Below are 15901 nucleotides of genomic sequence, written 5' to 3' on the forward strand. Positions count from 1 at the left end.
CATCCAACCAATACTAGTGCTTGTACTGTGCAGCGGCAAAGTTTGCGGATGCTGGATGCCATGAAATATTCCTGAATATAGGGGATCGTAGCAGTTATCCTCCAGGGAGGCCAGTGCCATTGGCTGCGGATGTGTATGGGTATGTGATACGGGTAAGTGAATATCCGAGATATTCTGCTGTTGCAAAAAGGTCTCGCCTAGATGGCTTCTAAGGATTCGCTCCTGAGTAGTAGCAGGCTGTGGGCTGAAATTCAAACGCTGGGATTTGGTGGTTTGCTTTATCAATCTTGAACTCAAGACAAATCAATGTTATAAACTAGGCTTTTAAACGTATATTAAAGACTGTTAGTAAACAACTTACCTTTCGAGCGCATCTCCTTGCTCATGGCTACCTCTCTTGCGTTTCGGATGCGTTGCTGTCATATCATCATCCTCTGGCTCATTCTGCTCCACTTCTGTGGCCATCGAAGGCCCAGCTTCCTTTTGGTTTTCGAAGGCAATTGCATTCCCCTGTGTTTCACCATCTTCATGATCGCTCGAGCCGTCTGGCTCGGGAGTTGTGGCTCTCACAGGAGCACGAATATTCACCAACGGGCTACTATAACGTCGATAACATATTAGTATTCTTTGCCCATGTTCTATCGTTACTTGATATACATATTTTCTTGCTCTCCTCATCTTCAGCATAGAGACTAGCAGAGGGTACAGGCGCGGTTGAAGTCTGAGGAACGAGAAAGGGGGGGGATCATACTTGAACCTAGGATCTTTGCCGTATTTGTTCTTGATATAGCGGATCTGGTTGTGGTTCAATGCACGGCCAAACTTCTCTTTGAAGTGAGCCTGGATATATGATTGTTTCTTCTTGCTAACAACAGCGGAGAGAACCCAGTCGATCTCCTTGTCCTGGTACTGCGCTGCGCCAACCATGACTATCTTTGATTTCTGTGACGTGTTCTCTTGGCCTCCTGTTTGGTATTTGTTATACTCAAATAAGACTATCACAGTGAATTCAAGGATCAGGCTTCCTTTCCAGAAGGTCCAGTGCAAGTTACCTTTCTGCCTAATGATGACGCTATGTTATGAATTGCAATGAATAGCTGCGTCTCGTCCGCCCAACGTCGTATACAGAGCAGAGCCTGTGTGCTCCTCAAACAGAAAAAGGGGGTAAATAGAAGATAGATTTTCTCGTTCGGTGTTCGTTTGCTTGAACCAAATACTCCCTTTCGGATACACGCAGAAGAGGGAGCGATAGCGGTCCCAACCAATGCCTGAAATGGTTTTTTCTTGTCGCACAGAAAAAAAATATAAACGGCAAAGAGGAGGAATATCAGATATGCAGATGGCCAAGAAAAACCAAACGCGAGCAAAAATCAAAAGTCAAGAAGAGAAAGTAAAATCAATCTCGCGTCATGAGGAAAATCAAAAAAAGGAGGAAAAGAAGAAAATAAAAAGAGGGCAAACTTTAGGGGGGAAAGGAGCTTGTGCCAGTGCGGACGGGTAGGGACTCAGCAAATCTTCCGGCTCCCGATCACGGGGCTTTCCGACGCACGCGTAGCTTCAAGTACCTGCAAGTAGAGAAAACGTCGTCTTGGTTTTTCTACCACAAGTAAATTTGTCGTTTTGCATATAGGAGAAAATAATATCAAAGGTTGTTTGTGAGGAAATAGCAGCGGAGAAGAATGCAGAACAAACTCGATAGGAAAACTGCTGCAGCAGAAGAAGCAGAAAGCTGGGAAAGGGGGGAGAAAGGCAAAGGCAAAGGCAGAGAGGAAGGCAAAGAGAAAGCTAAAGGTGTGCTCCTTTCTACACCAGAAGGAGGAGAAGCTGCTGTGTTTCTGAATCAGATACAGACCGCTCATACATGCACTTGGTGTAGCTTATCTATTGTGCTGGAGCACAATTGGGGGAACAATAGGCCACCAATGATAGGCCCGTTTGTAAGAGAGATTTTGGAGAAAAGAGCAAGTTTTTCTCTACTAGGCGTGGTGAATCATCGCGCCATTTTTACCAATCACGATTTTGATTGTATGCGGAAGTGCTAGATGAAGAGGACGTTGGATGAACAGTTTCGATGTCTGTGCCTCAATACAAAGCTTGTGCAGATTAATCACTATCTCATTTCCCTTTCTCTGAGCCTAAGTTCGTCTTAATGCTGAAAATTAGCGTATAAGTGGTGGAAGTTTAGCAAAAATGTCCTCTATGGTCTCTATAAAAATCTAGCTTATTTGCTTCTATACCCCATCTCTCTATTTTAGTCCAGTCCATCATAGTCCAGTTTTTCTCCCCACTCATCTACCATCTATCATGCATATCCTCATTTCTATAGACTTCGTCATATCTAATTATGCCGTCAAAGGAGATCCGCCGCGAGAAAAGACTCCCAGCCAGCATTCCACTTGGCCCTCGTCCTCGTCCTCGCCCCAGTCATCCTCACCATCCAATTTCTTCTCTTCCTCAAGGAACAGCGGTGTCTCAAGATCCAACATGGCCTGCTTGAAAGACTCCAAGAGCCCACGCGTCGTCTCGTCTCTCATAGGAACCATGACAACCGCCCTGGATTCCGAGCCGAGAGCAAGATTCTGGCAGATTGCTGAAGCCAGAAGCGCAGGATGGTCATCGTCATACAGGGGATCAGCAACGAGGACGACCTATTTGTTTCACCGGTTAGTGTCAATAAACAGCATTTATTATCTGCTGATGTGTGGTAGGCGATTGAAGGACTTGCCTTGAACTGAAAAGGTTCGCCAAAAAGTTCTTGATCGATCTCGTCTTCTTCTCCGCCCCATGTAAGTGGGCCAACAGACATCGAGCCTCCTCGAGACTCCACCAGATCCTTATTCTTCTCCATATTGTCCTTGAGGTTGGGCACAATATTCGGCAAATCACTTAGGATCACATGTGTCTGCCAAAATGCTGCTGCCGCCACGCCCAGCAAACCAGTTCCTGAACCAAGCTCCAGAACTGTAGGAGGAGGCTGACCAAGAGTCTCGTCAAAGATCTTGAACAGCGAAGTTGCAGCAAGTCGAGGCAAATAGCTTGACAGCACATACGACGAGCCCCATGTCTTAAACCCAAGCGAGTCACCCGTCAGAGCAGGCTCTTTAATGATCAGCTCAAAAGGCTCACATGCAGCACCATCGCCTTCAAATGGCCACCGTCTCGTCACCTCGCCCATGGCAGTCCGGCCACATCTCTCAGACATGCGTTTGCTCGCCAACTCCCACAAAGCTTCTTGCTTGTCGTAGTCGTTGATCCATGCCAGAGGGCTCTTTATGATGGATGAAAGGTAGCGAGTCACCTCCGCCTTGCGCTGAGTGGCGAGCGATTCTTGCTGCGCAATAATGTCTGACCGTTGCTGTCTGTGGTTCCATACAGGAGGGCTCAATTCTAGGCTCTCGAGAATGCCAATGAGCTCTTCATAAGTTGGCCGCTGCCACATCTGCGGGAAGTCCTCCGGTGCGAGAGCCATGTTGGCAAGTCCTTGTATCCGAATATCCGTCAAACTCCAAAAAGTCGTAAAAATGAATCAGCAAAAGCCAAGAAGGTACCAAACGCCGCGAAATCGCCGAGTCAATAAATTAAGGAGAAGAAAAGAAAGAAAAGAAAGTGGTCTCTCAACAGAGAGTGAGGATTTAGTTGGCTATCATGATGAAGAAAGTCTCTTAAAAATCCGTGGTATATACAGAACAGCGATACCTTCACAAGGTTCTTTCTTGAGGAAGTATAAATAATCCCAGCATGTCACCGCTCACACAAAAAAAAAAGTTGGGACCCCTGACTAAGACGGCGGGCAGAAAAAAAAGGCGGTATAGAATTTATGATAGGTGACGCCGATGCGGCAGAAGGGGGAAAAAAGTTTCTAAAAATGGGTCTCTGCCACACCCCACGTGGGGACCCCTCCCCAGAGCGAAAAGAGAAAAAAAAATGGCTAGAAAGTCAGCGAAAGAATAGAAGCAAAGGAAAACCGCGGGAGAGAGCGCAGATTACGTACATAAGCGGCTAAGCCCGAAATAGCTTGCCCTCAGCTCATTTACCGCGGCTTATTTGCGAAAGAGGGTCGGCCAGAAATAAAGGACATTAAAGTAACACGGGAGTCATTCCCGTAAACACCAAAATAAAACAACCCCTGAGCATGAAACAGAATAAAAGAAAATTCATAGGCCAACAGTCAACACTAGGCTAGATCCCGGAGGTGTTTCAACTTCAGCTGCGAGATGCTAGCTTTGACCCGTAGCATTTCGGGCCCACGGCTCCGTAGAACCGGTACCACTGCAGTAGCATTTGCTAGAATACGGCATCTACTGTAGGCAAGCATAGGTGATCAACAAGATCTTCACGCTGCCGCTGATCCTTCTGCGCAGCTCAGTGCAGCAAGGTGACATCAGGCGCAGCTTCGTCGCTGCACTACCAGACAGATATGGACTACCCTTACACTCGATGATGGGTTACTTTATCACTTTATTTGTTCAATAACTTTTTATTTATCTACTTCTTACTATGAGCCTACTACAGTATAAGCTGCCTAATTCAGTATTTGATTTTTCACTGTAGCACAGCCCCTGTGTTCGTTCCAAAACCAAAAATCAAAATCAACTAAAGCACTTCAGACAGATTTTTCTTCTGCTGGTCTCTTCTGCTCGAGATTCTAAAATCGAATGGTATCAGCCATATCCTGCGCCAGAGCGTGCCTATCCTATGGGCCTCGCTATCAGATGCAAAATCCGTTGCCCAAAATTCCTCGGTGTAAATGCGAAAGAGGTGAAAAATACCGGAACGCCAGGAAGAAAAAAAAAACATGGTAAAAAAAAAAAAGCAAAAATAGCCAGTCCCTTTTTGTTGCTATAATCGAACCATCATGTCAACTTGTAAATCATTAACCGCCGCCCCTTTCTGTATGGATTGTGGTAGCACTATTTTGTTCCGAGTGTGCTTTCGTTGCCTAGTCTCATGCTGGCGAACACTCTCTGTATATTTCTTTCTTCATACTCTCGAGCCGACCCCTCATATCCAATAAATCGGCCAGCTTCTCGTGAGGAGGATTATCCAATGCCGAAATCTCGTAATGTAATGCTTCATATTGCTGATAATAGGCCTTGAATGTGTTGGCCTTACGAAGGATTTCGATTGAGACGCTCTCAGCCGCTCGTCGCTTCGCTGTCAGTGGCTTCGATTCCATTTCTGCCTTTCGCCTCATCTTGGGCGGTGGCGGTGCATCGTTTTCGAGATCGGAAGCATTCGTAGGCGGCGAGGAAGCCAGGGGAGATGACTTGGTCGGCGACGTATTCTTACTCTTAAATGATGACGAGGCAGCAGTGCCACGCGAGTTCACGCTGGCGTCGGAAGGGCGGTGTTTCAGCCGGGCCGCGGGCAAGGATTGCCTCTGCTTGATGCGTTTCGATAGCGGTGTGCCCGAGCTAGAGCTAGAGTCATCATCTTCGCGAGGCCTCTTAACAGGTGCTGGTCGGGTTGGAGCTTTGACTGGTGGACGGCCAGCAACGATGACGGTATCCTTGACTTTAGAAGCGGCAGGTTTCGGTTTCGGCTTGAAAGTAGGAGGTGGTGCTGGTGCTTCATCGCCAGAGGTATCTGAGTTAACAATAATTTCCTGTGACAGGATACGTTTGTCGTTGCCTTTAGAACCAGCCCCTCTGCTCTTGGTTGGAGACGCCTTCGGGGCAGCAGGCTTCGCCTTTGGCTTGGAAACGCCAGCCTTAGAAGGGCCAAGCAACCGTTTAGCTTGTGCGTCTTGGCTGCTCAGCTTCTTTGGTTTAGTAGGGAGAGGGTTGGATGCGGACCGCGACATCTTTTCTCCTCCGGCCTTCTTATCGCTTTCCAGACCATCACCAGACGTAGAACCGTCTTCTGCCTTTTGAACTTTGATCTTGGGTGCGGGGGGGGGAGGACCCTTTGCCAAGTTTGCCTGCAGCCGGCTCAAGCATATTCCTTTTCCGCGCTCCTCCTTCGGTAGCAGCTTCTGCCACACAGCTTCGGAAGCTGAAAGCCTCTGCTTGTCGTACTGTCGGATCGCATTGTCAATGACAATTTGTCTCTCATCCTGAGAGGAATAGTCGTAATTCCACACATCAAGCTCTTTCCAGTACGTCTTGCCCATGGTCCACGTATCTGAATCGGCGTTGTGCTCGGCAATCTTTTCCAGGGTCGGCCGGAACTCGTGGTCCTTGCCTTCCCACTTCTTCTTCAAGTATTCGGTCGACCGGTCTTTCACGGCCAACTCGTGAACTAGAGTCACTCTCTGCTCCTTAGCACGTTCCATAGCCTGCTGGGATGCGGAGAGTGTCGGGTTCAGTGAAGGGGAGGTCGCGCCATGGAGGCTAGGTGAAGTGGGCAAAGAGCCGGCTCTCGAACCGTAGTTGGAAATGAGTTTTGCTTTGGACTTCGCCGATGCCTTCTCAGGCAAGTTTCCGACTACGCGAGCCCTGATAAAGGTGTTAATACACAACACCAAAGCGGCACGTGAATAGCACAAACCTCTCGCGCGCAGCATCATGAGCCGCCAGCCCATTCTGCAGAGCTTCAATGTCGGAATCCAATCCAGAGGTAGATCCTTTGCGGGAGGCCCTGTCGGATGCCGATCTGGGCTTGTCAAAGACGGATGTGGTTGCGGGTATCCGCTCCGCTCTGCGTGTAGATTCGAACGGTCGGGTAAGGTACAGGTCGTAATCGGCGTCATCGGTGGGAGGAGAGATGCGGTGTGATTTCGAGCCGTATTGTAGCGTCTGCAGGACAGTCACGCAGTAGTCAGCATATGAAGGTCCACATACCACTGGAGGTGCATAAAAGAGACAGGGAGAACGGGTTCAAGAAAACGCACGGGAGATTGGCCCAGCGAAAGGCTGAGGTCTTCGCCATTTCGGGAAGCCTTGATTATCGCATCTATGGTAGACTTATCCAGCTGGATGTGGAAAGCCTGCGGCGGCAGAGCCAAGTCGGAGCTCGAGCCCGCCAGCAGGAGGCCGTTATCCGGGATTTTGAGTGAGTTCATCTCGGCGGTCGAGGTAGTATTTGCGAACGTTGACAAGGTGCAGGTTTCCTGCAGCAGATGAGCCACAGGATGTCGAGAGAGTGTAGAGCAGGGCAGGCACGGCTGTCGAAACGTATGGAGAGAAGATGTTGTGAGTTTGGGGGCAGATTGTTGGCAGCGGAGGAGATTGCTTGGGTCAAATCGGACTCGACTGGCCAAAACAAACTCTATAAGCGGCAGTGAGGACGCCGCATGATCGACTGATGCTTTGGTGGCGCCCCAGATGTGAACAGTCCCGTTGAAGCAAAAGTGAAAGCCAAATGAGAAGCAGACAAAGGGCGAGGCACATTCAAGCCGCGCGGTGGGCTGGTCAATGAATAAGGGTTCCGTATATGACACAATGGGATAAATAACTTGGCCCGGCCTGTACGCCACAATAGGAGACGGCACCAGGGCGTCTGCCGCGCAATCGCACCGAGAGGATGGCGTGCCGGCGGCTGGCAATGAGGCTGCGTGGGAGAGAGGTTTGAGTGCGGTGATGCAGCTCTCGCGGCGGAGAGGCGTAATGAAGGAGAAGAAGCAGCAAAAGAGGCAGAGGGAAGTCGAGGCACCAGCCAGTTGGGGGAGCGGAGACAATGGCGGACGACGGCAAGCGGGAGGGTGGGAACAAGGTTGAGAGAGGGCGTGCCAGAATTGCTGGGCAGATGCGAAGGGGGTGGACGCAGTCATCATCTGCTGCGAGTGCCCCAGTACACGCCGGTACATCACGCAGCTACGTGCATGTACATGCGCGGCGAGGTGCTAACTTCCCATGCCGCTCAGCAGCTACTGTAGCAGCGGTGCTTATAGCACTGCGCTACAGAACTGAACGGCGGTGCAGCGCCCAGAGCAGGGCCAAGACAGGGCATCGACAGGGCACCGCCAGGGCCCCGGCCTGCCTAGCGGGAGCCCAGCACGAGGAGGTACCCGGAGCTAGAGGTACAGGGCACAAGCATGAGCATGAGCGCGGATCGCAGCGAGGAGACGCCGCTCGCAGCAGCACTCAATCACGCACCGCTGCGTCGCCCAGCAGCATGTGGCAGTCCCCGGAGGGTTCCCAGACAGCAGCACGGCGGCGTTGCGTGAGAGCGGCTCCAGGCTTACTGGCGACAATGTACGAGTACTGCATGCACGGGCATGGACTTGGTCGAGATTACGGGACTTCATCCGGTACCTAGGACGACCAAAAGGCGGGCCAGGGCAACGCTGAGGTGGCTCCGCTGGGCCCAGGAGCTCGCAGCCTAACGGCTCAAGGTTTAGCCTCGCGGTGCAAGGGCCAAAGTTTGGAAGCATCTGCCCAGCAGCCACTGGAGGCCGGATAACTTGGTGCAGTTAGTTTTACATTCCACCCAGCCTTTGGAGCTATCAGAGGCTTCTCTAGTCAAGGACCAGGACCCTAGATTCCGAAATAAGACGGAAGCGCAATTCACTATTGCTGTGCTACACATGGGACATAGGCATGGCCAGTGCCTGGACGTGAAGAAGCCGGTGCTCGTACACATTCAAGTAGGAGTAGGTCGGCAGACGTTTCGGTCGGACAGCGTCCAGTGCTCAGGCAGACAAACCGACCAGCGCCCCATCGTGAAATCGTCGTCTAGGCGCCTCAGCCTGATACTGTACAGATGCCATCTCTCGCATCTTCTTTCCCGTTTCCCTCCGAGCCCTGCTCTCCTCGTCTCTTGAAAAGGACCAAGACTTGGGTATCCATCTACGGAGCAGCTGCAGATGCCCCATATCAGGCTATCCTCTCTGTCTTGCTCTCTTTCTTCACCTCCTTTGCCTAGTCTCTTTCCCCCTTTTCGCCAATTGACCTAGAACCCACCAGCGAAGCTGTGGACGTAGTCGAGAAGCATGTTATTCATGCTGCGGGCGGCGGGGCCAGGTCGTCGTCGTGACTATTCTCCCATCAGGCACAACGGCGCACAGGCCCTGCCAGTGAGTAGCAGTAGCTCCAGAAGGTGGCTGCCGCTGCTCTTGTGGCCCGTCGGGGGAGATGCTCTCTGGCGACGGATATGGGACCCGAACGTGGCCCTGGCCGTCTGGATGCTGGCAGCACTGCCAATCGTCAACTCTGCCCACGCCCCCTCCCATTTTCCTGGCAGCGGGCGGCCATGGCTAAGGTGAAGCGAGGATTGCTGCTGTCGATACCTCGTGCATGCAGCCAAGGTCGCACAACACTAGCAAAATCCCAGCAGCGAAAACAAAATGACGAGATGGAAGCAGAGAAGGGAGTCGGCTATGCAAATTACGTGCACGACCGTACCTCCAGAGTACCTCGCTGGCCACCGTGTGCCACTGTCTCCCTTCCACATGACGAGCAGCAGCGTTGCTAACAGGGCACGCGGTCGCTACTGGCGGTACATCAGCGGTACCTTAGTGCCTTAGTAGATGCCCTGTGCTGATGTCTCAGCTTGGTACGGGGAACGCCACACGGGTACCTTGGTACGAACAGGGAGCTAAACCACCCAGATGGTTAAGCATCAACGACAGCAGCAGCTCGTGTTATGACGATCTTTCCCGGGCTATGGGTGCCGTAAATAGGCACAGCTCTCTCTTTCTTTGCTGGATCTAATCGTATCAATTCTCTCACTTCCTCCTACTCCATATACTAATTGCGAAATCCCTCGCAGCGCAGTGCCTAGTACTGGTAGTATCACGCCTGTGCAGCAAATAGCACGGCCTGTGCGTCGGACGGATCTATAAGTGTCATGTGAAACAAAATGACCACCACGCTGCCTCGTCCGCCTCCAGCAGGCTTCGCTTGGAATTTCCCTGGCAGCTACGCCGTCGTATTTGACAATTTCTGTGCCGGCGAGTGTACCCAATTAGAGCCAACGATCGCCGGTTCGGGCAACAACAGAGAGTAGCAAGTGGAGAGCAAAGCAATAGGAAACATGAAATTTTATCACCATACATAGGTGGTACATATTAAGCATACAGCTCTAATATTACACACACTGTTGTTCTGCTGCTTCTGCTGCTTCTACTGTACAAGTATAACATTTTCTGCTTTTATAAATTCCACCTGGACTCTTTCATAATGTTAAGTGTCCGTATTCCTACCTGTTCGCGTGTTTTCATTTTTGCTGCTCCCACTATAGCAGAGTGCGAACTCAGGCTCGGCTGACAGCAGCCTTTTGGCTCACAACCCGTTTCAGCAGCACCTGAAATATTCCTTCGAGAAAGTACGGGTGGATACAAAGTACATGCAAGTAGTGCCACTACTTAGTAGTGGCACTACTTGCATGTAATGCAGCTCTTTTGGGATTGGGATGCGGCTGGTGCGGAATGCAGTTCGAGTGGTTTATAAGCCCAGCAGGACGTCGATGGAAAAAAAATATGGAATTCAGCATTCATCGGGTGGCATCAATGCAGGCTAGCCGAGATGCAATGGAGTCCAAGCGACGCCGGATGAGTAATTTAGTACGCGTTTATAGGGCAAGTACTCCGCCCTCGGCGTGTAACTGGAAATGAGGCTATTAGAAGCCGCATTTTGACGTGTGTCGCAAAGTACGGTACCCGAATACCACCAGATCAGGTACACACTCCCCCAGACTATCAGGTACTGTTACTGGTTCCTTCCAATGGAGCGTCTCATAGGCACGGAGTACCCGATTCCATCCTACGCCCAGCTTCCCATCAGCTTCTCTTAATTCTCATCTGCATAAAGAAGCACCCGCAAGCCAATGACAACACTCGATCTGGCTCGGTGAGTCTCGAGAGCGCACTCACAACGCCGGCGAGTCAAGCCCTGGTGGCACACAACAGGATGGAAATGCTGGCAGCGCTGACATCACCCAGTGCAGCAACTTTTTCTTTCTGCCCTTTTCTGCGGGCACTACCAAATTACCTCTGTATTACCCAAGGTACATGCACTATTTGGCACCGCCCACCATCTGCCTCGTCGCCTTGTCCGGCAATCTCAAAAGTCGAGGCTGCATCAGAAAGTCGAGCTGGCCTCGCAAGGCAAATGTGCTGCTGACGTCTTCAGGCAGATGTCTTGTGCGAGCGCAGAGCGCGCCAAGCCTGGTCGTGCCCTGCCTCTATTGGTGCTAATCTTGAAAGCCCGGCCCTCGCTCGGTCATCGGCTGGCGCAAGGGAGGTAGACATGCTGGCGAGAGGCATCTGCGCTGCATCGTGATTCATGACTCTATCTCATCCTCTCTGCTTGCTAAGCGCAAAATAGAGAGCTGGAAACAAGGTCGTATGGACAGTATACCTCGGTCCACCATCTTGCACTACTGTGCTTGCCTGGGTATGTTACATGAAGAAAGAAAGAGAAGGCAAAGGGCGTCATTAGTGGAGGGGGTGTGCGACGTTCCCGCGATAGACGTGCATGGCCACCAGTCAGCTGTCGTTAGCAACGGCTATCCCACGCTGAATCACTCGCTACCCCATGCCACCAAGCCCTCTCGGGTTGTCGTTGCTTCGGAGCCCGAGCTAGAAAGAAAGAGAGAGCGAATACATTCCAATATTTGAGCTAGCCGTCACAGCTGCTCGATTTTCTATTGCTGGTGGGCTCCTGAATCCTTCGGAGCGATGCTGACTGACGGGTTCGTGCCTCTTGGGCTGGGTTGGAGAGAGAGGCCCGTCCGCTCATGTTAGCCAGGCTCGCGGTCTCTGAAACATCCGTGCTCAAAGCCAGCAGCGGTGCGGTGCCTGACCCTGCGCTCTCCTCGTTCTCCATTCTCAATGAGAGCAGGGCCTATTGCAGACAAAGTGCTATCCACTCTCCCTCTAATTCGCGGGAGGAGAGGAGTTGGGGAGTAGTCACCTCGCAATGGACAGCTGCTTCGTACCATTGGCGCAGTAGCTCGCTCCACAGAAACTGCCTGCCATATTTACTACTGCTATGTTCACTTGTACGGTCCATCAATAATGATACCGCCAGATGCCCACACTCGTTGAAAAAGCGGAAAGCAGCAGCAAGAGCTAAAGTATTACGAAACTGAGCGGGTGCATGCTGGTCTGCTTTAATAAATCTCGAGGGAGCCCATACTGCGCATAGGGCGCTACGACTGGCGGCCACAGGCCTGCGCCTTCATCTCAAACAAGCGAGAAACATTTGCGTCCGTCTGACTGCACCTAAGAAGTTCTTGGCCTGGCCAGAGCGGCTGGATAATGCAATCCAACGCAGCGGTGTTTGCCCTCTCTGGAACGCAATGCTACGCAGTTGGCAGCAATGCCGCTGTCGTCTTGTCTCGCCACCGCTGGCTGACGGCCGGCAGTGCCGCTGAAGGCCGCAATCCCAGTATGTCTGGACTTACATGTAACTACCTACCTGTAGGTAGCCACCCCCGGCCGGCTTGGACGGGAATAGAATCTAGCAAAGGCTCGCACGCAGATGCTAGAACCTTATGTACAGCACCTCGGACATTGTCAAATATTACCCGCCTTGCACGAACCATGGCTTCGCATGCCTATCAGGTACCTACCGGATGGCGTTGCCATGTACAGGATGCAGAGAGAAAACAGGCACCTATCTTTCTGCTCGTGGTGATGCAAGGGAGCTGGATGCCTCTTCCAAAGTACGAGCAGCCATTGGTGATGTCAAAAGTTCGCACGCTCTTGTCCGGTGATTTGGGTGTGATACGATCTCCCTTGCCCGAGACACCTGGCCTGGCTCGACACTGCCGTGAGGTACGCAGCCTGTTCCAGATTGATCTCCCGCGCCTACATAATCCCTAGCGGAACCCCACCACTAGCAGTAGCAGTAGTAGGTACTTGTGGCACTACTTGGCGCCTTTTGCTCACAGGGTGCTGGTCGGCCAATCCAATGAGGCAGCTGGACTCTTTCCCGGAGCGTCCTGCCAGCGAAAGAAGGGAGAGTCCATTTACATCGCCGGTGTTGCGGCAGCTAATCATATGATGTACGGAAACGAAATGAGGAGATGCTCGTACGGCCACTAGGAGCACAAAACCGAGCGATCCCATCGTCACAGAACTCTTTCGTTGTTAGGTGCTCCTTGCATCTGTTGCCGGCGGTTAGATCCCAGTGAGTACCACTTGAATCGCCACAAACAAACGCGCGCCCGCTCGGGAAAGAGGGTCCCGGCCAGCTAATAGAGCCTCTGCTGTACAAGTACTCGTACGGTAAGACGCCTCTAGAGGGATACGAGTTGTTTAAAAAAAGCCATCAAATCCAGGGCTTAGAGCAGCCGAGCTGTAAGCGGCGGCCTATTGGGCCCCGTCGTCGGGGAGATAGAGAGCTCTTCGCGTAAACGACAGCATGCATCATACTTCGTACAAAGTACAGACCGGCAGTTTAATACTGTCCCTGCGGCGAGGTTTGCTTATCAAATTACCATCATCATTCTTGCTGCCCTCAGTCAAGCGAAACATATACTATGTATTACAAGCACGGGCCTAGCTCAAATACTCGCCATTCTCTTCAGTCACGGGCGTTTTCACACGTACGTGCGAAGAAAGCAAGCCCGCATAGCGACTGAATTACTGGCACATGTCAAAGTTTGTAGCTACCGCAGGACACGAATCGCCAGCTTCCACATTTGGCTCTGCTTGCCGCTGACAGCAGCATTTACAGTATAGCAACGTTTGGGGGCCCCTTGTGGTGGCGGGCGTGGTGGTGGTGGTGTTGGTGGTGGTTGTGGTGGTGGCAGTGGCTTTTTTTTTCTTTTTGTTTGTCTTATAGCCTGTTATGGCGAACGGAGTAGTACTGCTCCATGCTACGCAGTTGGCAGTATCATCTCGAAGCTCTTGAATCGATATAATTCTCCGATAAGGCGACCTGGTAAGGGGAAAAAAGGGTTCGTCATCGGCGCAAGTCGTACTTGTCGGTACATCGTGGACGCACGTATTCCGTACTAGCACGAAGGACATAGAGTACCTACTACCTAGTAGGTCTAGCACACCTCGTAAGCCAAAGGCTGATGGGACATGGCGGACAGGGCCGCTGCATGCCATGCGAATCAGGCATAGCGTTCTGCGCCATGCGCACTTGCAAGCATGCAGCAGCAAGGCAGGTACGGTGCCCTGGCACCTCTATTTCTGCGCCCAGCGACTGGAGGTACCTCCTCGTACACTAATCCATAGACTACAAGTATCAGCCAGCGAGAAGTGCTGATACGAGAACACCTCAAACACTAAAAAATGCCACACCAGCATACTGGATTGGGGTATTTATTTGTACTCTGGCCTTTGTTGTTGTTGAGGAATTTTTGGAGATGCTTTAGTTTTCTCTGATTCCCATCCGGATCCATGGCTCTGTCGCGGAGAGTCCTGGTCAGGTCCCGGCGCAGCATCAATCTCGCCGGGTGCATGGCCCGATGTGACTCTTTGGCTGACGAGATCATGTTCGATTCATCGAGGAAGATAGAGGGGGTATATTTTATTTCACTGCTTATTCCCTTCTGTCCCTCGGTTGGGAACAGTTACGGAAGCTCAGCTAGGTATGACCTAGAAGTTATGCGAGATGGACCGTTTTCTTACTTGCGTCAGGGCATCGTCTCTGCGAAGGAGGTCTTTTTTGCATGTTTCCGCTTTGAAACAATTAGAGGTCGCACAGGTTGGATATATCCCAGAGTTGTCCGTCTCTTGGCCGTCTCTTGGCTATTTCTCCCCTTTATTCTGTTTTACCACAGTCTCTTTTATGTAGCACCGCATAGTCTCGCTTGTACTGCAGCACTGCACTGCATTGTGATCTCGGCCAGTCTCGCCTCTTCTTATACGACCTCACTTTTCCTCATACCCTCAGATTTTAATCCCCTTTCACATATCATATCATGCACCCGCATCTTTATTACACGCTCATGCACTGCACCTCCCACTCACTCCCTCCCACGTATTGCTGCTACAGTATTACCACCTGCCTAGGCATACTGTACGGAGTGGTTGTATTCCGATTCCCACTTCCTAACGCATGTCTAGTGCGGAAATCTATTGGAAATCTCTCTGCTTGCGATGACGCCGACGCCTGCAAGCTGCTGCTGCTGCTGCTAGGTACTGCTGCATCTCTCTACTTCTCTCCAAGGGTATATCTGCTGCAATGTAGGCATGGACTTGTATAATGCAGCCTAGCATGTACCTCTATGCAACGGGTCGACGCAGTTCGGCCGTTTATCAATTTTGCCGGCACCACTAGCTGGTGGGATTTTACCCGCTGAACAAAATTTTCTCAAATGGCTCTTTTGTTTCTTCTCGTGCATGCTTCTTGTTTTTTTGAGTTCCTGATGCTCTCCGCGTACCTACTTTTAGTATAAACTCAAACGAGATTGTTGTCTTGATCATGGCCAACAGCACCGGGTCGACAAAGCTAAGAGACCACCTAGCAAGAAATAGCGCCCGTCGCAACAGGTGGTAACCCGCAACTCCCAACCAACACACATAGGTGCATACCGACCCGGCAGATGGTGATGTAATATCGTCGCCCGCCATGCCTACCACGCCTGGCCGCGCCTGGTCCATTCTATTGGTCCCCGTGGTGATGGGTGATCCAGCGATCTCGGCATTATCCGCAAAGTGTTTCTCTCTCGAGGCCCCCCCGCGTATTTCACTCATGGCTTGCTGCCATTTGCACGGGCTTCTTTTTTTTTTTTTCCGCGACGAATCCGTAGCAGCTCCGTGCTCCGGACCTACAAAGCACATCAGATGATCTGTAATCAGGGCTAGCTTGCCTTACTTATCCTCTTCTAACGGATTCTTTCGCTGTCCCGCCGGGGTAGCTCTTTTCTGGCTTGGTGATTTTTTTTTTCTTCTCCGTCTCCTCGGGGAGCTGGCGGCATATAGTGGACCCTGATTGTGTCATCCAGCCGGTTTTCATGAGAAGCTGAGGGAGTGTATAAAGAAAAAAAAAAATAGAAAAACCCACGGGAAACTGCCACTGCTGCCTGTCACAGCGCAGCCCCCGAGATTTCCGCGGTT

At 51.3% G+C, this 15901-nt stretch overlaps 4 protein-coding genes across 4 annotated transcripts; all 4 read right to left on the reverse strand.

The window, feature by feature from the left end:
- Positions 1-357: 357 nt before the first annotated feature.
- TrAFT101_005761 (uncharacterized protein) lies at positions 358-1863 on the reverse strand (the record flags this gene model as incomplete). Its single annotated transcript, XM_024906537.2, has 3 exons — positions 358-598; positions 752-1072; positions 1853-1863. 3 exons carry the CDS (start codon positions 1861-1863, stop codon positions 358-360), a joined length of 573 nt encoding a protein of 190 aa, XP_024760258.2.
- A 233-nt stretch (positions 1864-2096) lies between these two features.
- On the reverse strand, positions 2097-3741 carry TrAFT101_005762 (uncharacterized protein). The gene is made up of 2 exons (XM_024905231.2): positions 2726-3741; positions 2097-2648 (listed from the first exon to the last, which is right to left on the reverse strand). Exons 1-2 carry the CDS (start codon positions 3467-3469, stop codon positions 2343-2345), a joined length of 1050 nt encoding a protein of 349 aa, XP_024760259.1. The 5' UTR covers positions 3470-3741; the 3' UTR covers positions 2097-2342.
- Positions 3742-4443: 702 nt separating this feature from the next.
- On the reverse strand, positions 4444-7601 carry TrAFT101_005763 (uncharacterized protein). The gene is made up of 3 exons (XM_024900195.2): positions 6833-7601; positions 6490-6737; positions 4444-6437 (listed from the first exon to the last, which is right to left on the reverse strand). Exons 1-3 carry the CDS (start codon positions 7001-7003, stop codon positions 4946-4948), a joined length of 1911 nt encoding a protein of 636 aa, XP_024760260.1. The 5' UTR covers positions 7004-7601; the 3' UTR covers positions 4444-4945.
- A 6462-nt stretch (positions 7602-14063) lies between these two features.
- Positions 14064-14334, reverse strand: TrAFT101_005764 (uncharacterized protein; the record flags this gene model as incomplete). Its single annotated transcript, XM_066127583.1, has 2 exons — positions 14064-14075; positions 14149-14334. The coding sequence occupies 2 exons, from the start codon at positions 14332-14334 to the stop codon at positions 14064-14066; spliced, it is 198 nt and encodes a 65-aa protein (XP_065983695.1).
- Between the last annotated feature and the right edge of the window lie 1567 nt (positions 14335-15901).

This window comes from Trichoderma asperellum, chromosome 3, assembly GCF_020647865.1.
Source record: "Trichoderma asperellum chromosome 3, complete sequence".
NCBI classification, from domain to species: domain Eukaryota; kingdom Fungi; phylum Ascomycota; class Sordariomycetes; order Hypocreales; family Hypocreaceae; genus Trichoderma; species Trichoderma asperellum.